The 21,836-nt window shown below is 44.9% G+C and overlaps 1 protein-coding gene across 1 annotated transcript in view; it reads left to right on the top strand.

Annotated features, from left to right (window-relative positions):
• WTIP (WT1 interacting protein) overlaps positions 1–21,129 on the top strand; it is a 142,561-nt gene extending 121,432 nt beyond the window's left edge. The window contains exons 4-8 of the mRNA XM_006130558.5: positions 3,614–3,676; positions 10,179–10,309; positions 11,575–11,626; positions 16,040–16,108; positions 20,578–21,129. Of these exons, the coding sequence (XP_006130620.3) occupies positions 3,614–3,676; positions 10,179–10,309; positions 11,575–11,626; positions 16,040–16,108; positions 20,578–20,730 (468 nt within the window). The 3' untranslated portion in view covers positions 20,731–21,129. The remainder of the gene's footprint in view (positions 1–3,613; positions 3,677–10,178; positions 10,310–11,574; positions 11,627–16,039; positions 16,109–20,577) is intronic.
• Positions 21,130–21,836: the final 707 nt, after the last annotated feature.

Genomic DNA, 21,836 nt, shown 5'->3' with positions numbered 1-21,836 from the left:
GCAGAAACAATGAAATGATGTGGGGTTAAAGAAGGGCTTTATTTACTACTTTTCTCCCTCAATATGTACAATTAAAACTGCAGAGATTTAAATGGAATGCTCCCTACCACGGGAGCAGCCACTCCCCACATGGACCCAGCGCCCACCGCTAGAGCAGAGCAGCCACTCCCCATGCGGCCCCAGCCACCGGAGCAGGCAGAGGAACCACTCCCCAGGCAGCCCCAGCCTCTGCCCCGGCCGCGGGAGTAGCCAGCAGCCTTGGCCCACTGGAGCAGAGCAGCCACTCTCCACGCAGCCTTGGTCACACGAGCAGCTGCCTAACACGTGGCTGTGTCTGCTGCCCCTTCCCTGTCCCCATCTGCCAGAGCAGCCATTCCACTCACCTTCTGGGTCCAGCAGGCAGGCGAGTGCTGCTGCGCAGCTCTGGGAAGGAGGTGAGCGGCTTTACAATTTCTTGTTCACGGCCATGCAGACGTGCACCTTGGAGGGAACCCTACCCAGGGCCTGGCAATTCAAAAGGGCCTGAGGCACCACACAGTGGCTCAGGGTGGCACTGAAGGCTACCGGTGGAGTGAGGGGTGGTTGAGGTGAAGCATGCTCAGGGCAGTGCTAAGGCCTGGCTGCCCCAGTCCCACCCGAGGCCACCCCATTCCTGGGGGTACAGCATCACCCGGCCCCCCCCCAACTTGCCCAGGGGCCTGACAAGTCTGTTGACCCCCCCACCCCCGACACTTAGTACATAAAAAGTTAAATTGAGCTCCATCTTACAGAAAGCACTGATTCCAGTGTTATCTGAAATGAAGGCACAGGCATATAGCCTGAGCCTAGGACTAAGAGCTAGGAACTCTTGGCGCTCTAATCCCACCTGTAGCTATCTCAGACATCTGAGTGCCTTACGGACATTTAGCCACCCAACGTTCACTCAAGGAAATGTTATCTCCATTTTATAGATGGAAGAACTAAAACAGAGGATTAGATTTTCAAAAGCACTCAGGTGTTACTTAATTGTATCCAATTGTATGGAAGCCCTGACTTCCTTAGGAGCAGAGCTAGCTCACCCAAGACCTCTTTTGAAAATCCCACCCAGTGAGAACGAAAACGTTTCAAAGAACATATCAGGCATTGGTGTAGGAGCTGAACCTAGTTCTGAGCCCTAGAATTATGCCTTAAGTGAAAGACCACTTTTCCCCTTCGGCCTTGGGCAAGTCACAGTTTTTCTGCTTCGGTTTCTCCATCTGCAGTGTGAGGATGAATATTGCTTGACAAGAAGATTATGCAGTTTAGTATTAAGTAACGCTCTTTTGTAGAGAAAAGGTGCAAAGTGACAAGTATTGCTGTTTCAGAGTATTGTTTATTTTGTGCTCTGTGTTTCTAGAATTCAAAAACTAGAAGTGATGTTTGAGCCCTCCATATTTTAGAGTGGAAACGTGTACTGCAGGGCAGAGTTCAACGGTTGAGTTATGAATACCTGGTAAAAGCCATTTATTGTCAAAGGATAATACAGATTTAATTATAGCGGCTTCCACTGTGCCACTTTACTATTAAAAAAAATGCTGCTGAGCTCTGAGGCTATCATTCTGCACCATCCTATATAGATTTAACCCACCAGGAGAGACAAATTCAGTTCCTATCTCTCATTGAACCAAAAGGTTTCAGGCTTTTCGGGATCAATACTATGATCAGAAAAAAGCACACTATAATAGTAAAGAGGGTCATTTCACTCAACTCATAACATAGTTTGTCAGCATAATTGGACTTTGTGCCATTTTGAAGCATTTTCTTTAATTGGGTAATCATTCTCTTTTTGCACTGTTACAAATACAATTCCGCCATTAGAAACGAATTATGGTTTTAGCTTAATAGGTTTAGTGATATAAAGAGAGATTGTGTGTCAACAAAACCCTTCCTTCTGACAAATAATGTAATTTATAGCAATGCAGACAGCAATAAATGACATTAACCTGACCACAAGCCATTCAGTTCTTTGAGAATATGGTCCCTGTTAATCAATAACTGGGTAAATGCTCCTTTGCATTCCTTATCAAATGACAGCCAGATGGTACTGTTAAATTCATTCTGACAGGATTTTGGAATTAACTGGGTTTATACTATTGTTAATCTTCTGCTGTCTGCTCTGCTAGGACCTCCCCACCTGTTTCCAGCAACCCCTGAGGTCGCAACCTTAGGAAACCGTCTAGCCAGATGGTCATTCAGATACAGTGGAACCAGATTGAATCCCTGGGTAGTAGCGGTGTCTTTGTCTGATGGAATAAGAATAAGAAAGCAAACACTTTGGTCTTAAAGCTATAGACAGTAGGGTGGGGAACGGATCTCAACCATTTCTCTAGGTAGATGTTTTCATACTAATTCCATAACATAGTGCAGCAAAACAGTTTGCAGAAATATGTGAGTAACATTCTGTGCATAGTTGTGTATGTGGACCATCTCAGATTTTGTTTGTTAAAACTTAAAACTTGTAATCCACATACTTTTTTATTTTTGCATTTTAACATTACATGTGCTGTATTGTCCCATACATAAGAAATATTAAAGGAGACAAAGAGAAGGCTGTGAGAACTGAAATAGCATGTTACTGGTTTAATAATTTATTTGCCCATTGTGGCATATGAAATATATCAGTTAATAATTGCTTACAATGAATGGCCCCAATTTACTATTTATCTGGAGAAATAAAACCGCATGTCATGCTAGTTTAGAGTCTAATCCATTGAAATAAAAGAAATATCCCCCATTAACATGCTGGCAGTTGGATCAGGCCCTTTCTGTCAAAAGATCCTTGGCTGTAAAAATGTACCATATTCTCCAAGCCAATAGAGCTGTGGAACATGATCTACATTTTGACATCCTATCCTAGTCCTCATGTTCCAAGTCTAGCTCCAGAAACGCAGCAGTTTTTAAATGAACTTTGCTCTATCCCCCAAAATCTTCAAATAATCAAATGTTCAATTTACTGTGCAACCAAATGTAAACAACTGGGCAACCAACCATTCCCCGGGATAGGCAAGAATGTGCATGTAGCAATTTGTTTATATTGGACTGAAAAGGGTGAGGATAAAGTTCAGCTACTGCAAATATCAGGTTTAAAAATTACATGATTGGGGTCCTTCAGGCAGACTCTATCCTGTAGTGTATCAAATAGGTCAGATGTCAGGCTCAGTTTTGCCATTGAATTGAATGAAGTCAAGATTTCACTTTTATATCTTTACCCAATTTTTATCTTTTTGTCAATAAATTTCATCTTTCCAAAACCAGAATGGAATTCAAATCAAGGTTTGAAGAGAGTAACTGTGTCCACAGTCCCCGTTATCTTTAATGGGAACTACATTCCTGAATCAGATAGCAAAACTAACTCTAGCTGTGTAAGCACCTGAAAATGTTCAAAGTACAATATGAATTTCAGTATAGTACAGTATGGGTATTTCAAAGTAGTCCATCAAAAAAATATTTCAGCTGATTCAGCGCAGCTTGGTTTGTTTCATCCCAGGTCAGATGGAAAAAAACAATACAGCATTCATGCAACAGGTGTAGTTTCAGAAAGAAAGGAACAGATTATTAGTTACTAATAGTCCTTTTTCTTCTGTCATTTCAATAGTATTCAGGCTTTCAACAAACAGCGGACAAGTGCTTTGTTTGTGGACACCTCATAATGGAAATGGTAAGCATTAATTCCTTAACTGTGGAATATATTTATATTGATACTTTTCAGAGAGTGCATTGTAATGTGCTGTTTGCTTTTGACCTCATCAGATTATTCCTGTGTCTCCACTATTGTCAAGGACATTTTAATCAAGGGAGCATCACTATTAAAATGAAAATAAATTCACATGGTTTTGCCATTCACACTTAAATGCATAGAGAGGACCTTCTCCTCTATCTGAACTTGTGGAGCTATGACTGATGTTACTGAGTGTTCCACTAAACAAGGAAGAAGGGATATAATCAGCTAGCAGTGAAAAATCTTTGGTACATTTAATATGCCACAACATATAAAATCTTTTCGGGGGGAGGGGAAGGAAGAGAAGTGATAAAAGAAAACACAGATATGCTGTTTCTTGGATAGCCAGGGGAAATAGCAGGAACCCTGTCATAGGAGAGGAAGCATGGTCCAGTGGTCACAGCTGGAGGAACTGGGAATGCAAAGTCTTGAGCTCTATTCCCTTCCCTTCCATTATGACCGTGTGCACCTCATTTTACCTTTCTGTGCCTCGATGTTCCCATCTGTAAAATAGGGGTAAGAGGTTACTTACCTATAGCTGGAGGTTCTTTGAGATGGGTAGCCCCTATTTTGATTCCACACATGACTGCACATGCACACCACATGCTGGAGCTGTACCAGTTCTGTAGCAGTGTCCATTGACTTGCACATACATTGTCATGGTGGGCCCAGTTGAGGCTATAAGAAATTGTGTGGGTTGACACCACTCCAGAGCTCTCTTACAGCTAAACCGTATAGTCTGCAGCAGAAAGATGGAGGGCAGGTATTGGAATCCAAATAGGGACTGCACATCTCAAAGACCTTCCAGCTGATCTCTCTCTGGATTCCAAACATCAGGCAGTGATCAGCATGGAGATGGGCGCGAGGACTCACAGGACGTTACAGACTGCAAGAAGACGCAGCCAATGGCCACCTCAGCCGTTGCTGCCAGAGCCATGGCATAGGGCAGGGAGTGGGCAATAATTTTTGATGTGGCTACTTCAAGATTTTGGTACATGGTCAAAGGCCGCACTTTCCTATGGCGGAGGTTCAGGGTCTGTGATGGAGGTTGGGTGCAGAAGGAAGCTCAGGGTATGGGTGAGGATGTGGGGTCTGAGAAGGAGTTTGGGTGAAGAAAGGGGTTGTGACCTGAAGCAGGGGATTGAGGTGCAGGGTCCGGGATGGCGTATGGGTGCAGAAGATTGTTCTGACGTGGGGGAGAGGTACAGAAGGGGCTGCAGAGGGTTTGGGTTATGACCTGGGACAGGGAATTGGGGAGTGGGAAGGGGTGGGGTGCCAGAGACAGGCTTTGGTCAGGAAGCGCTTACCGAGGCAGCTCCTGGTCAGCAGCCAAGAGGGGCCCTCAGGCAGGCTCCCTGCCTGACACAGCCCTAGGTCAGTCAAAACAGCTGGCTGCTGGGGCCTTGGCCTCTTTGTGCCAGGCATCGAGGGGGGAGGGAGAACACTTTACATGCTGTCCTCACCCGCAGCACACTTCTCGTAGCTCCCATTGGCCATTTTGGGAGCTGCTACGATTGTGTTGGCGGTGGGGGCAGCACTCAAAAGCTCTTTCCCCCCCGCTCCCCATGGCATGCAGCTCCTAGAACAGTGGTCTCCAACCTTTTTACACCCAAGATCACTTTTTAAATTTCAGAACAGGCAAAGATCTACCGCCCCGCCCTTCCTTGAAGCCCCACCCTCTCTATTCTCCTCCTGTCCATCACTTGCTATCCCCAGCCCTTACTTACACACTCTGATAAACAGTTTATTTTTAAATTATGTGATATATAAAATTAAAATCACGTGTTTATAGTTATTAAATAAATGATCTGGTTTTTATTCATGCTATTTAAATCTAAAATGAAGCATTTATAATTATACATTTTGTGGGGACAGAGTTCTGTGGCTGGGGGCAGGGGAGAGGGAACAGGGTGCTGGGAGGGCAGAGGACAGTGTTCCGCAGCTGGGGACAGGGTGCCAGTGGGGACAGAGTTCAGGGAGTGGGGACAGGAATGGGGACAGGGGAGTGGGGTCTAGGGAGCGGGGAGTGCGGACAGGGGGCGGGGTGCCAGTGGCAGCAGAGAGTCCCCTGCATCTGCCTCCTCCCAGGATTCTTCTCCCCCCCGCCCGAGGGAAGCCAGCACGTGCCTCCTCCGGGCCCGACTCTCCCCCCCCCCCACCCCGCAGTACAGGGAAACCCCGCGTGTGCCTGCCCCGGGGCCAATCCCCCCCCTCCCCACGGCAGGGCCAAACTTCCGTGGGCGCCTGCCCCGAGGACCAAACCCCTCTCCTGCGGCACGGCACGGCCAACCACCCCCCGCTCAACTCCCCTCCGGCAGCGCGGCCAACCCCCGTGGGCACCTGCGCCGGGGCCAAACCCCTCCCGCGGCACGGCCCAGCCAAGCCAACGCCCCACATCCCCTCCCACAGCACGGCCAAGCCCCACAAACGCCTGCCCTGGGGCCAAACCCCCCTCCCGCGGCCTGGCCAAACCCCTCCCCTCCCAGAGCACAGCCAAACCCCGGGGCCAATCCCTGCTCCCGCAGCGCAGGAAAACCCCTGCACTCGACTCACCCCTCCAGCGCCGGCAGCGCAGGGAAGCTGCCGCACTCCTCCTCCAGGGCCTACGCCCCCCCCCCCCCCCCCCCAGCACTCAACAGAGCTGTGGGAAGAGAGCAGTCCGCGCACTTCCGGAACCCCCGGAAGTGACGCGGGCTTCAGACAGAACTTCCGTTCACCCCACGGGAAGCCAGCACTACACTAGAGGTAGGTAGTGGGGCTTTTCGGGGGTGGGGGGAAAATGGGGGGTGGGTGTGCCCGAACGCCTCATGATCGACTGGTCGAGGCCTCGCGATCAACCAGTCGATCGCAATTGACGGGTTGCTGACCACTGTCCTAGAAGCATATGGCCCCAGCATCTATCCTAAGGGAGCTGGATCTAGCCCATGGTCCATATTTTGCCCGTCCGTGGCATAGAGAGTGGTGACGGTGTGGACAGAGGACCACACAGCTTCTTGGCAAATGTCCTGCCTTGGGCACATCCACAAGGCTGGCCAGAATGGCAGGTTGTGCTCATCTGCGAGAACCGTGACTCCAGGAGATGGAATTATGATGGAGAGAACATAGAAATCGTAAATGCAACAGGGGATCTATTTGGAGATGTGCTGTGAGGAGAGGGCTTGGCCCTTGCAGCATTTGGCAGAGGCGGTGAGGAGTCTGGGTGACGCATGGAGTCCCCGTGTGCGGCCAGTGGATGGCAGACATCGAGAGAGTTCAGTGTTGTGGCTCTGTTGGAGTTGCAGGGTTTGGGATAAAAGACTGTGAGGTGGGTGCTGTGGTTGAGGTGGAACATGAACTCTGCCTTGGGTATGAATTTGGGTGGAGGAGTAAGTAGAGTGTGTCCATATTGAAGACAGTGTATTCGTACTCATGTCTCTGCTTCTTATACTCATAGTGGGGCTGGTCACATTGTGGCAGTACTGGCAGAGCCAACGCCCAGAAAGAAGTCAGAGAAATGCTCACTGAAAGCAATGGACACCACTCTGGTGGTTCCAGCAGCCCCATTTGGTGGAACCAAATTGGTGCATTTGGGCACATGGTCTCTTCCTTCTGGAATTTACGGAGACAGTTCCCTGGCTTCCCCCAGTAGGGGTAGGAAAGAGACAACAAGGGTTTCTCCCAGGCAGTAAAAGCACTGTTGGTGCTCATCGCTCGAAGGGTCATGGACATGAAACACAGTTTTTAAAACTCCCAGCTGGGGCGATCTCTTCAGTGGGGGAACAAGTCCAAAAGAAAACTTGTCTGTGTAGAACACAAACATACTGCAGAAAAGAAGAAAAAAATAATAGCTGCATCTGTAGACACAAGAAAGAACACACTGGTTGCTTAGCAAGGCAAAGAACAAGGTAAGGATGTTAAGGACTAGTTGCTCCCCCATCCCTTTGCTGCCTTTATCTAATAGAGGCAGCAAAGGGTAGGGAGTACGGGGTACTTCAAAGCAGCAGCACTGCATGATGCCCAGTAAGGGCACCGTGCGGCACTGCCGCTTTGAAACACCAGCTGATCCCGGGTTTTGTGGAAATGCTGCGCGGAACCCAGGATCAGCTGGGGAGTCCTGAGCTGACCCCAGCTCTGTGCAGTATTTCAAAGTGGCAGCGTCACATGAAGCCTGGGTTCAGCAGGGGACTATCAGTGCCCCGCTGAGCCCGGGTTGCATGCGGGTGCTGCTGCTTTGAAATGCACAAGAGCCCCCGCTGAGGACCCGTGTACATTTCAAAGCTGGCACTAGCAAGCCGCATGCAGACCGGGGCCAGCGGGAAATCCCTTGGGCTCTTGTGCATTTGAAAGTGGGTAGAGCCCCGACTTTGAAATGCACAAGAGCCCCCACTGGGGCTCTTGTACATTTCAAAAGAGGAATGCGGAAGTGCCCATCGAAATTCCATCAATAACTCGACTAGTAAATTAATCGATATTTAACATCCTTAGAACAAGGAGAAACAAGGGGTCCAACTCTAGCTGTGAGGCAGTAAGAGGGAACGAGAGTGGTGGCATTCTGTGTGGCCTCTTATTTAACTGAAAGGGCAGATTTCTAGAGCTGTGAAGGAGGAGAAGGGTCCTTCTGATTGCAGAATTCCAGGCAAGAATCCATAGCATGTAACTGATGGAGCTCTGTCATTGGAAGCTTAGCTTGTGATCACCTGCCTTCTCCCATCAGCAAGCATGCTACAACAAAAGGAAATATTGCTGTGAGCTCCAGAAGTTTAGTAGTTTTATTCCACTAATACCTTCAAGCCCTCCCAGTAATGTGTCTGTGAAGTAGTGGGCATCCTGCTTATCACTGCACAGAGTAATATATATATATATATAAAAATATATATAAATATATATTGAAAATATATATTGAAAATAAGATTGGTGACACCTCCACAGATTTGGGCACTCACCTAAAGCTGCTCAATAGCTGGAATTGCAGTTGACTCTGTGGTAGTTCTGTGCCCTCAATCTCTGCAGAGTCAGACCAATATAATTGGTCTATTAGCTGTGTAGCCAGATACCAAGGTGACACATGTGAGATAAAACACAGGAACACAGAGAGAGAATGAATCGTTTCTGAGTAATAACAGACCTATAGATCAAATTAAACTTGATACCCAGTCACCAGCTAGATAACACTAGGGTGTTCTTTAAAAAACTCAGTTGGACTGTACATCCTTTTTCCTAGGCACTGAGCTTCATTGATTTGATTGTTGATTTGAACTTTACTCTTAAAAATACCCATAGGGTTTTAGGACCTCAGTGAGGAGGGATATCTTTAACTGGTTAGCTTCTCCACACTGAGCTAGGGGGAAATCTACTGGCAGATACTATTTGAAATTGCTATTACAGTCACCTTCAAAAAATGTGTACTAATGTAACCCAGTATGAACTGCCTAACAGTACTATGTGTGGGAGACCAAATGATTTCCCAGCATTACCCTATATGCCTGGCACAGCCTCATTGAAGTTCCAAACGCTGCATTGGAATGATTTCATTTGCCAGATCACCAGCAGCAAAAGGATTTTTTGGAGGGGGCCATCGAGGGGACTGTGCTGGAAGCCAGTTGCTGAAACACTGACTAGCAGAGTCACAAAAGCCTGTGACCGTTTTGATAGTCAGTGAATATAAACTGATATTAAAATAGAACTGATCAGCCTGTAAAAGAAACCCTTATCTTTCCGACAGTGACGTAGACGATAGCGGGCTGTGTTTCTGATGGATTAGGACAACTGAGAAGGATTTGATTATTTAAATTATGTGGTTGTAATTTGACATTTTTCATAAGAATCAGGGATTTTAAGACTACAGGGAACCGTTGAGATTGGCTTCTTATATAGCACCTGCCATTGAATTTCACTCCTGTATTAGGGATGTAAAAATCGGGTTAAAAATGTAACTACTAAAAATCCTAGCGCTTCCATGCAAAGCCTTTAGCACAGCCTCCCTGTGGTGGAGGGGTGGAGCAGTGGCAGGTGGGGAGTGGCTCCGGTTAACTGAAACCAGTAAGCCTCACCCTTAACCTTTTTCATCCCTGTCCTGTATTGAGCCCGGTAACTTTTATTTGGCTAAAATATCTTCCAGAAAGGCTTCCAGTCTCCATTTGAAAACATTTCTGCTTTCTGTTGTGTGTGAAGAATTTTGGTGTACGTCCTTATGTGTTGTCATTCCTCCCCCTGGCAAAAGGTGAACTGACTTGCCCATTGTACTCCCAGTTTTTATAGTCCCCTGTCACCACCAAGGCACTGGTGCAAAACCCACTGAAATTTAGACTATGGGCTTTGGAACAGGCCCTTTGCTGGTGAAGCCACAAAGTCGGTATTTCTTCCTGAGGTGCATGCCGTGATTAAAACTTAGAAATGCGGCTGCACAGTGAATGTTCTCTGAAAAACAAACACTGGTTCATTTTGTTGTCTGGCTCTTCTTAAGATCTTACAGGCTCTTGGAAAGTCGTACCATCCTGGCTGCTTCCGCTGCGTGGTATGTAACGAATGTTTGGATGGAGTGCCCTTCACTGTGGACGTGGAGAACAATATTTACTGTGTCAAAGACTATCACACGTAAGAACCCAGATCCATTGACTGCTTTTGAAAAGTTGTTCATATTGAATCATCTTTGCAATAGACACGGATTTCAGTGGGTGTTAGGTGCCTAAATACCTTTACAAATCAGGAATGGAGTCTTACTCCTGTTCATCCTAAGGCCCATTTACACCCCTCTGACAGCATAAAGAGTCACTTACACTTACATCTACTGAAAGGTCACTCTGTGCTGCCAGAGCAGTAATGAAGAATCAGGCTTTACACATGAATCCTCTCCTGAGGGGCTGTTGAGGTTGCTCATGAACTCGTAGGGCTCTGTGTTTGCACACAGGTAAATCCTCTGTTCCTGGCAGAGCCTAGCACTATTAATCATGGGGAATAATGGGGTAAAATGGTTTGTAATATTCCAGTTGGGGTTAGAATTGTTTGTCATCCAGATGACAACTCTTAGGGGCTGTCACCGCTATCCCACAACCCATGGGCCACATCATGCAATGGGATCTGCATATGCAAAGCCCTGTGCCCAAGAGGAATCATACTGAAGTCGGCAGGACTCCAGATCCTCTCCAATCCAGCCAAGCCCAGGAGTGGAGTGAATATTAGCACAACTGCATTAGAGCACAGCAGTAGATGAGAATGTTTGAGCAGCTGAGTGTCAGCGGATTTCCTCATCCTCATCCCCAAAAACTCCAAAAACCAATTGTAGTCTTGAAGTCCCTACCACTGTTTCTGTGCACAGGTGTTAGGGCTGTAACCATATAGGAAAGCTGTTCAAGCCCCTGTCCTAGAGTCATCTTCACTATGTAGTCCCTCTCTCTCTCCTTTTCCATACTGAAAGCCTCCTGGAACTTTCCCCCATTACCTGGTACCCATTCCCCTCTCATTTAACAGTATCAAGAGGGCAGGATGGTAGTGCTACCCTGATACTGCTGATCATAAGCCCCAAGTCAAGAAACACTTCTCTGTACAGGTTCATGCAGGAAATGTGCATGGAAGTTATTAATAAAAGCATTGGATACAGTAGTCAATGCAGAAGGGGGAAGGTATTTGTTGAAATATATGTGGATGTTAGAGAGATCTGACATAGAAAGAGATGCAAGATTTAGAGAGAGGCTTGAATGAGTCTCTTTCCCTGATCCAAATTTTAGCAGAGTTTGAATTCCTGATCTAAACCATATATTGCAGTTAAAGCCCATCTCTAAAAAAGAAGCTCTGGTTGAAATGCTTTCAAGGTTCTAAGTTTTTTAAATCTAATTTGAAAATTTTCTCTTCTTGAATCTTAGTGTTTTTGCACCAAAATGTGCTTCCTGTAACCAGCCAATTCTACCAGCACAGGTATGAAGTGTGTGTGTGTATGTGTGTGTGCGTGCGCTTGCGCATGCGCATGCGCACGTATGGACATTGTTCAAAGATCTGTTCAGACCCAGTAAGAAATAAACACGTTGGCTATTCAAGAGCCTTCCTTCAACCTAGAATGAACTGCTTATCTAATGCAAAATTAAACTCAGCTCAGCAATAATACAATTCTTATTCAGTTCCAATGGTTGTAATCAGGGTCGGATATAGGGCAGGGCGAACGGGGCGGCCGCCTCGGGCCCCACACTTAAAAAAGCCCCGCGCATGTGCCATGGTGCCACTGCGCATGCGCAAGGCGTCACGGCGCATGCGCCGTGGCAAAGGGGGGGCCCCGCAAAACAGTCATCTGCCCCTGGTTGTAATCATTCTAGTATAGCAACTATGCACCAGACCACTTTATATATCAAGGGTACTTCAGAGGTATTAACTAATGTTGCTGTCTAGCTGATTTAATTCAAAGCCCCGACTAGAGAACTGAGAATGGACTGTTTATTTTTAGAATCTCTCAACTCTCCATTCATTCAAGAAGTGCGCTTTGCTAAATCTGATGTGAGCTGTTAAAAGATACCCAGGCTCCAAGTAGGGGAGTGAAATTGATGGTAACATTTACCCTGTTCAAAGAGCACGTGGCTTCAGCCATGTAACATTGACACAGATGAAAGTGCTTCACACAGCTGGCTACCATGTTAGAGGCAGAGCTGAGGAACTGCGTATTAGAGATGGATCTGAAGCAAAACGCTGGTTACAAACCCCACCAAACTTTGGGATTGTCTCCAGTGAATGGAAACCAGAAATCCAGAACCAAACCTATTCAACCTTGTGAGGAAGACAGGGACAAGCAGCACTAATAGGGGCTGAACATGAAATTGATTTTCAGGATGGATTATGATTACTGTTTATGTGATGGATATCACAGACTTTGTATCAGTTTCAGCCTGCTACACAGAGCTGTGATGATGCAAATTAACTGTAGGAAAAATGTCTTCTCAAACCATGCGAAGCGAGGAGTTCTGGGACTTGACATATTTTCAATAAGCCCACTAACATGTGCTGTTTACTTAACAAGGGCCTTCTTTTCCAAAGTTAAGCACACACAAGTAATTTGTTTTAGGTCTCCCAGCCAGCTGTTACATGCCGGATAATTCTTCAGGCTACCTTCCAAGAAGTCCTTGGTTCCCCAAACTCCATGGAAATCCATGGGAATTGGGGATGTTCAGTACATTGCAGCTGTAACTCTTTGAAAGCAGTTGGGCTTCGTCTAGACTGGCAAGTTTTTCCACAAAAGCAGGTGCTTTTGCGGAAAAACTTGCCAGCTGTCTACACTGGCCACTTGAATTTGTGCAAGAACACTGATGATCTACTGTAAGATTGTCAGTGTTCTTGCGCAAATACTATGCTGCTCCCGTTCTGGAAAAAGCCCTCTTGCGCAAATGTATTTGCGCAAGAGGGTCAGTGTAGACAGCTAAAAACTGTTTTGTGCAAAAAAGCCCCGATGGCGAAAATGGCGATCGGGCTTTCTTGCGCAAAACCGCATCTAGATTGGCACAGCAAAAGCGTCCATGCCGATCTAGACGCTCTTTTCCACAAATGCTTTTAACGGAAAAACTTTGCAGGAGCATACTATGCAACATGAAAATAGGTAGCAAACTCAAGCCAATAACAGTAGAACTGAACTGAGCAAAGCCAAAGTTCAGATTTCTTTAAATTGTCTTTGACCAAATGGTTGAATACTTTGGAATTCCCTACTTACCTATTTATCTTAGCTGGAAGTGGCACTTTGGCACAGAAAGACATTGTACATGAAGAGAAGATCTGTTCACCCATATACCTTGTTATTCTCCTGTCTGTGTCTGACATTAATTTATACTCTGCTGATAGTGACGTGAAAATGGCCCAGAATCAGCAGCACTCTCTCTTCCAAGGGGCAGTGACTAGTCAGATCAAGGTTATAGTCAAGGGCCTGACAATTCTCCCCTCTACACACAGACTTTCTAGTGCACATTCCATATTTCCAGACTATTGTTCTGGCCACATGATGTGTATCCTATAAGCCATTGTGCCTGTATCCTGTAAGCTATTGTGTCTGTATCCGCCATGCCCAAAGGGGAATGTGACATACTACATTTCTAATCTACTTTCAGTGCACATCAGGGATGAAGGTATAAGCCACAATCTTGCCCATACTGCTTCAGTGAGATCATAGAATCATAAAATATTAGAACTGGAAGGGACCTCGACAGATCATCAAGTCCAGTCACCTGCCCTCATGGCAGGACCAAGCACTGCCTATATCATCCTTGATAGATTTCTGTCCAACCTGCTCTTAAATATCCCCAGTGATGGAGATTCCACAGCCTCCCTGGCACCTCTCATACTTGAAATGTTTCTAAAGAGGAGCCTGTGATAGCATGCCCAGATTACACACACTCTTTATTCTCATCTACTTCCCAGTATTTTGCATGTTACAGAATAATCCTTTCCCTAAAAGCTTGGCCCATTCTACCTCCTCCTCTCACTTAGCTGGCAGTTAACAAGACTTGCAGCAAACCTCTTTTAAGTACATTATATGCTCTTTCCCAAGGAGTGCGTATGTGTTAGTTCACGTCTGGCAGGTCAGGTAATGACTTGCCTGCCGCTCCTCTCTGATACAGCCTGCGTCACATCTGATGTTCTAAGCACACCTGGACCTGGAAACAATTCAAGGCAAAATTTTAAACAAGATCCAGTCTCAGTGACTCAAAAAAGGAGTCAGTGAAGTTGCCTGTGACGTACGTGCTGCTTTACAGGGTCTGGGTTTAAGTCATGAATGCACATATGCTTCTTACGTGCACTAATGCATGTGCCACCATGAGCCAGGGTATTGCCCCCACTCACAGCTAATAGGATGCATTAAGAGGAGCATTGCCAGCAGATCCAGAGATGTCATTATTCCCCTTTATTCGGCTTTGGTGAGGCCACATCTGGAGTACTGTGTCCAGTTCTGGGCCCCCCACTACAAAAAGGATGTGGATGCATTGGTGGAGAGGGTCCAGCGGAGGGCAACCAAAATGATTAGGGGTCTGGAGCATGTGACTTATGAGGAGAGGCTGAGGGACTTGGGTCTGTTTAGTCTGCAGAAGCGAAGAGTGAGGGGGGACTTGATAGCAGCCTTCAACTTCCTGAAGGGAGGTTCCAAAGAGGATGGAGAGAGGCTGTTCTCAGTAGTGACAGATGGCAGAACAAGGAGCAATGGTCTCAAGTTGTGGTGGGAGAGGTCCAGATTGGATATTAGGAAAAACTATTTTACTAGGAGGGTAGTGAAGCATTGGAATGGGTTACCTAGGGAAGTAGTGGAGTCTCCATCCCTAGAGGTGTTTAAGTCTCGGCTTGACAAAGCCCTGGCCGGGTTGATTTAGATGGGATTGGTCCTGCCTAGAGCGGAGGGCTGGACTTGACAACCTTCTGAGGTCTCTTCCAGTTCTATGATTCTATGATAAGGGGATGGTTGGATGAAATAACATGATCTTGGTAACTAATTGACCATTCATTATAGAGAACTTTCTGGGTGTCTGGCTGGTGAGTCTTGCCCACATGCTCAGGGTTTAGCTGATCGCCATATTTGGGGTCAGGAAGGAATTTTCCTCCAGGGTAGATTGGCAGAGGCCCTGGAGGTTTTTCGCCTTCCTCTGTAGCATTGGGCACAGATCACAGCTGAAGGACTCTCTGCATGTTGGGGCCTTCAAAGTATTTGAAGGCTTCAATATCTGAGACATAGGTGAGAGGATTATTCTAAGAGGGGTGGGCGAGATTCTGTGGCCTGCACTGTGCAGGGGGTCAGACTAGATGATCATAATAGTCCCTTCTGACCTTAAAGTCTATGAGTATGAGTCTGTGCCATCTGAATATGCAAATCTCTAGCTGGTGGGCACACATGCTAGTAGTGTGTGTGCAACTGTTAGTGGAAAGTCAAGCCCAAACAGCTTAATAAATAGTAGTGTTAGGTGGGCATTTATTCCAAATCCTAAATGGTTCACTTTCAGGGAGAGTCCTAGTAACTTATGAATCCTGTGCCATATTCGGGTCTTTGAATAGACCTACATAGCTGCCGCTGACTTGAAAAGGGGCTGGGCATCTACAGCCGATGTCTAAACAAGGGGCTCTTAGAGATCCAGGATACCCACCTTACCAGAATAAGGGTATTGTTCAAACAGGAAGCAACAGGTACAGGATTTCACAGAGTGAGGACACATGATGCTTGCCAGTGCCAGTGCCATCTGCTCGTTCTAGTAGATGAATGAAGAAAAGAGAGATCCCCACACAGTGAAAATGCAGCATTGCTCGTACTCTGCACAGCAAATTGACAAAATGTCACTTACATTCCTGGTCTGGTTTTTCTCTCGTTTTCCAAACCAGGGCTCTGAGGAGACCATTCGAGTGGTATCAATGGACAGAGATTACCACGTGGAATGTTATCACTGTGAGGTAAGCCTGCAGCACCTCTACCACTCAGCAGGATCAAGGCAAGATCAAAGACCAAAGCAGACTGTGAAGAGCTTCAAAAAGATCTCGCCAAACTAAGTGATTGGGCAACAAAATGGCAAATGAAATTTAATGTTGATAAATTTAAAGTAATGCACATTGGAAAAAATAATCCCAACTATACATACATTATGATGGGGACTAATTTGGCTACAACTACTCAAGAGAGAGATCTTTGAGTCATTGTGGATAGTTCTCAGAAAACATCCACTCAGGCTGTCTAGATTGCAGGCTTCTTTTGGAAGACCCTTTTTTTGGAAGAGAGCTTCTGAAAAAACTACTTCCGAAAGAGAGCGTCCACACAGAGAAGCACATCGAAAAAGCGATCTCCTTTTTAAAAAGATAGCATCCACACTGAATGGACGCTATCTCGCATTTAAGCTCTGATTACTATGGACAGAGTGGCCACCAGGACACCTGTGGTTTTTCCTCTTCTTTCGAGAGAACTCTCTCTTTCCCATCCACACACGCCTTTTTCCGAAAGACCACTTCTTCCTCGTAGAATAAGGATTACCAACTCCAGAAAAACCCCTCTGTTCTTTCAATTTACTCTTGTAAGATCATGATTGCTGTATGGATGTAACAGGTTTTGTCAGAAAAACAGCCGTTTTTCTGACAAAACTCTGTAGTGTAGACATATCCCCTGTGTTCAATGGCAGTCAAAAAAGTAAACAGAATGTTAGGAATCATTTAAAAAGAGAGAGAGAATAAGACAGAAAATATGTTATTGCCTCTATATAAAACCATGGTAGACCCACATCTTGAATACTGCATACAGATGTTGTCACCTCATCTCAAAAAAAATACATTGGCATTGGAAAAGGTTCAGAAAAGGACAACAAACATGATTAGGGGTTTGGAACAGGTCCCATATGAAGAGGATTAAAAGGACTTGGACTTTTCAGCTTTGAAAAGAGGAGACTAAGCGGGGGATATGATAGAGGTCTATAAAATCATGACTGGTGTGGAAAAAGTGAATAAGGAAAAGTTATTTGCTTATTCCCACAATATAAGAAGTAGGGGTCACCAAATGAAATTAATAGACAGCAGGTTTAAAACAAAGAAAAGGAAGTTTTTCTTCACTCAGCGCACAGTCAACCTGTGGAACTATTTGCTGGAGGATGTCGTGAAGACTAGGACTTTAACAGGGTTCAAAAAGAGCTAGATAGATTCGTGGAGGTTAGGTCCATCAATGGCTATTAGCCAGGATGCAAAGGAACGGTGTCCCTAACCTCTGTTTCTCTGGAGATGCGTGACGGGAGGGATCACGTGAGAATTACCTGTTGTGTTCCCTCCCTCTGGGGCATCTGGTATTGGCCACTGTTGGCAGACAGGATACTGGGCTGGATGGACCTTTGGTCTGACCCAGTATGGCTGTTCTCATGTTCTTACGTTCCTTTGACTCTAGCAGTGAATTACAAGCTGAGCGTTAGATGGCGGTGTGGACCAAAGTGAGTAATTCTAGCCATCTCTCTGCTGGCATGGCCTTGGCACTGAGAGCAGGGAGGCAGAAGAGAGAGAGGAAGGCAAGAGTTCTTCAGGGGTGTTTGTTAAAGACAGTTTTTCAAATGGGGTGGTGGAAGCTAAGATGGGAATTCCAGAATTCATGTGAATCTGTCTGCCCCAGCTGGTGCTTTCAGGTGGGCAAGCCAGCGTCCATTTCTGTTAAAATTTCTAACGCTTCCTGAGGATTCACCTGAGAAAAGATGGCAGCTTTTCTCCTTCCCTTCTCCTCCAGCCTGTTGACTTTATATTAGAACGTCCCAGTGAGGATTTATTGTCAGTTCTGTTTCATTATTCAGTTTACCATTCTCTCTCCAGTTTCAAGCAAATCATCCTCCGTGCTTCCACCCAAAATGGCTAACTGCATTATCTGCATACCTAGAGTAGTGAGACATATACCTGATGTGGGCATGCTTGCACAAATATTGGAGAGGAAAAGCTGTGGGCTTCATTTTACAGGCTGGACTCAGGCTCCTTTGAAAATGGGGCCATTAAAATAGTATATTGCATCTGTGAAGGTTTCCAACAGTCACTCTTCATTTTGGAGTCATTCATTTTTGGAGATCGGGTTGAGAGACCTTAAAGGTGGTTGGCTTCCCAAAGGGCTGTGCACCTGGTCCTTAAAACCCATTCAGAGGTCATATGTTGGACACCCAAACACACTGGTCCCTTTGGAAAGTCTTATCACTCAGCAGGAATTCAAAGCTCATTCAAGAATGGGCCATGTAAAAGGAATTTTCATAGTGTCTGTGTTGCCAATCAGACAGCAGTTTGTAAATCAGTAGGGCCCCTTTTAAAACTGAAATTCATTAAGTGGACAGAGTTCAGAGCAACATTGTATGTGCATACGCAAGAGGGAAGGGGAAAAAACATGGGGGGCCGGGCATGTTGTTAGCATTTGACATTTTTTTTTTAGTGAATCCCAAGTCATTAAAGCTCTAAACAAGGGACAGAACTAACAGAGCATTGCCAGTGGGTAGCACGCCTGCTGGCATGGCTGCAATCCGATACAGTGCTTGGCTAGCAATTAACAGGCCTAAGCTCAAACTCGTATATTTCACTCATGGTTTATTTCATTCTCAGACCTCCCCCCTCATCAAGTCTGCCATTCTGTTCACTTTTATGAGCCTGCTATCTAGTCTGTCATGATTCTAATTGAAGCTCTGAGGCTGATGGTCCAAAAATAATTGGGCACGTTCCTTCCTGTTTCCTCTATTTCCTTATTTAATTTACCAACATGTGGCACAAAAAAACAAAAAACACCCAACACTAACAAGATTTCCAGCAATGAACTTCTACCTTTACCAGGGAGCTCTCTTAAACTGCAGTTAAGAAATATAAAATTAATATATTTTATTGAATTGTCTGAAATATCTAAGTAATAAAAAGTCTCTAAACTTTTATAAAGTGTTCCTGCATTGTCTGAAAGTACATTTTAATATCTTATTCTTTCTTATAATCAAACTGTCGACATTTGATCAGATATGAGAATTGTAATTTAAGTGATGGAAGGTAACATCACTTTCCTTAAATATATGAGGTTAGGAGCACTGAAAAGTATCTAGTTCTATGCAACGCCAGCTTTCTCTCTCCAACTTTGTCAGGATTGCTTAGAAGCCAGAATTTCTAAGTACTCCCCACTTTTTCTTTCCAAATCCTGGAATCCAAATGTAAAATCGCTATGGTCTGTATGACCTCAGCTGACTTGAGTAAATAATAAGGTTGCTTTGAAAGCAAGCACTTCCTTGCTGCAGCACATACAGTTTTCACCAAGGAAGATTCCTGATTTGCTTGGTGAAACAAAAGACAGGACTATGCAGCACTTTAAAGACTAACAAGCTGGTTTATTAGGTGATGAGCTTTTGTGGGCCAGACCCACTTCCTCAGATCAGTTTGTGGAAGAAAATTGGCACGACCATATATACCAAAGTGATACAAGAAAAAAAAAGTGAACACATATAAAATTGACAAAACAGATTTTAGAACAGAGGGGAGTTGAGGGGGGAAGGTTAGTGTCTGTGAGGTAATGACATTAGGGGTGATAATTGGGGAAGGTATCTTTGTAATGGGTGAGATAGTTAGCATCTTTGTTAAGACCCATATGTAAAGTTTTGCTTGGGTTATTTTTTTCCTCTGTGACTCTGCTCTTTTCACTGTTGGGTGAAATTATTTGTATTGCTGCATAAAGAGTACATCATAAGTCCCAGACACTCTCCCCCCAATTTGTGCAAGTTGATTAGAATTCCAATGGAGAGAAGTAGTCTACTTTTTAAAAAGAACAGCTTTTAAAATATGGCAGATTTATTTGATCTAATCTAAGTTTAATCTGATAACTGTACAGTAGAAAGAAAAGAGACCTACTTAGCAAGAGGGCTGAACTGAAACACGAGCCCTGACACCTACTGAACTTGGTCACTTGCCTCAGATCGGTCTCAACCAGAACACCACATTTGGCCTCCTATCTTCCATCTGAAAGAAGTTTTCTTTCTACTCTGCTCTCTTCTGATTCTCCATCTATTTCTGCTCTTCTTCACTCCAAGTTCAACTTCTTTCAGCTTTTTCTAACTAGCACCACATTTAAGATGTCCATGTGTACAGCATTACCATGTGATTAATCTGATATTTGTCACGGCTGAATCTAGGTGGACTGAATATAATAAATGCAGGAGTCAACCAGGGAAGATATGCCACACACTGCATAAATTTCACATTCCCTTGGATTTTACTACCTCGCTCTCTTAATTATGTACATTATAGTCAGTGTACATCTGCAAATAGTTCCAAGAGTGCTGCAGTTAACATGAAAGAGATGACAAGAGACAGCTGAGAAGCGTCAAAGTCTGATTGATATTTTATTGAAATGAAATAGTCTCTAGCTAACTTTTGGGATGTGCATTTGTTTCTCTTAGGACTGTGGGCTCCAGCTCAATGATGAAGAAGGCCATCGTTGCTATCCTTTAGAGGGCCACCTACTCTGTCATGGCTGCCATATTAGACGCCTCAATATCAAAGTGCCACCCCATCCACCTCCAAGCTACCCAATGCACGTTACAGAACTCTGAAAGAAACTTTCTATAGGGATGAACGTTAGAAAGAGAAGATGGAAGACTTAAAAATGACTTTCTAGCTTTTAAAGATGAAATTCCTCTAATAACCCTCTAAACCAGCTAAGTTATTTATTTTTTAAAATCCTGTACGTGTTTCCATTTACCTTCAGCGTTGTCACTGAGACCACTTGAAAAAAGTATGCACCATTCAAACTGTAAGCAGCATTTCTCAATACGGTCATACGGAAGTCTCTGTTCTCCACGCCTTGTTTGCTTCACTCCCGTGGGAGTTTTACCTGAGCAAGGAGTGTAGAATTAATCCCCCAAAGTCAGTGAGGGTATGTCTACACTACCCCGCTAGTTTGAACTAGTGGGGTAATGTAGGCATACCGCACTTGCAAATGAAGCCCGGGATTTGAATTTCCTGGGCTTCATTTGCATAAACTGGGCCGCCATTTTTAAATCCCTGCTCGTTCGAACCTGCTAGTTCGTGCCGCGTGGGGTTCGAACGAGCAGGGTTTAAAAATGGCGGCGCCCAGTTTATGCAAATGAAGCCCGGGAAATTCAAATCCCGGGCTTCATTTGCAAGTGCGGTATGCCTACATTACCCTCCTAGTTCGAACTAGGAGGGTAGTGTAGACATACCCTGACATACACATCACTGCAAGTGTGATAAGATAAATGCTCACTTTTTAGCTAGTCCCATTGTATCCTGGTCTTAGAGTGTAAACGTTCTCACATTTCTGGAATATTTAGATTCCCAGCAGTTGTCAATAGGAAGCAAAGTAAATATATTTTTAGTAATGAAGCTCTTCAAACTTGGGTCAATTATGGTATTGATGGCTATGAAAAACTTCAAGCCAGTGTACTTGGTATCAGTGTTCCAACAGAGTATTTAGCCTGCTGCAGAAACATGGCAGGTGTCTTCTATTGGAAGTACATTACAGAAGAATGTGTCCATTTGAAAAATTAAGATTTTTTCATAGAGGATTATTGCTTGTGAAGAAGGTTCTGTCTCTTCATCATAACTTGCCACTTACATGCTTGGTTGTTTTTTTTTGTTTGTTTGTTTTTTTTGTTTTGGTGGTTTTTTTTTTTTTTTTTTTTGTAGCTTCTAGTGA

This window comes from Pelodiscus sinensis, chromosome 12 (genome assembly GCF_052426305.1).
Source record: "Pelodiscus sinensis isolate ZL-2025 chromosome 12, ASM5242630v1, whole genome shotgun sequence".
NCBI lineage: Eukaryota > Metazoa > Chordata > Testudines > Trionychidae > Pelodiscus > Pelodiscus sinensis.
The sequence above is the reverse complement of the archived record's forward strand: the minus strand, read 5'-3'. Positions and strand labels throughout refer to the sequence as shown.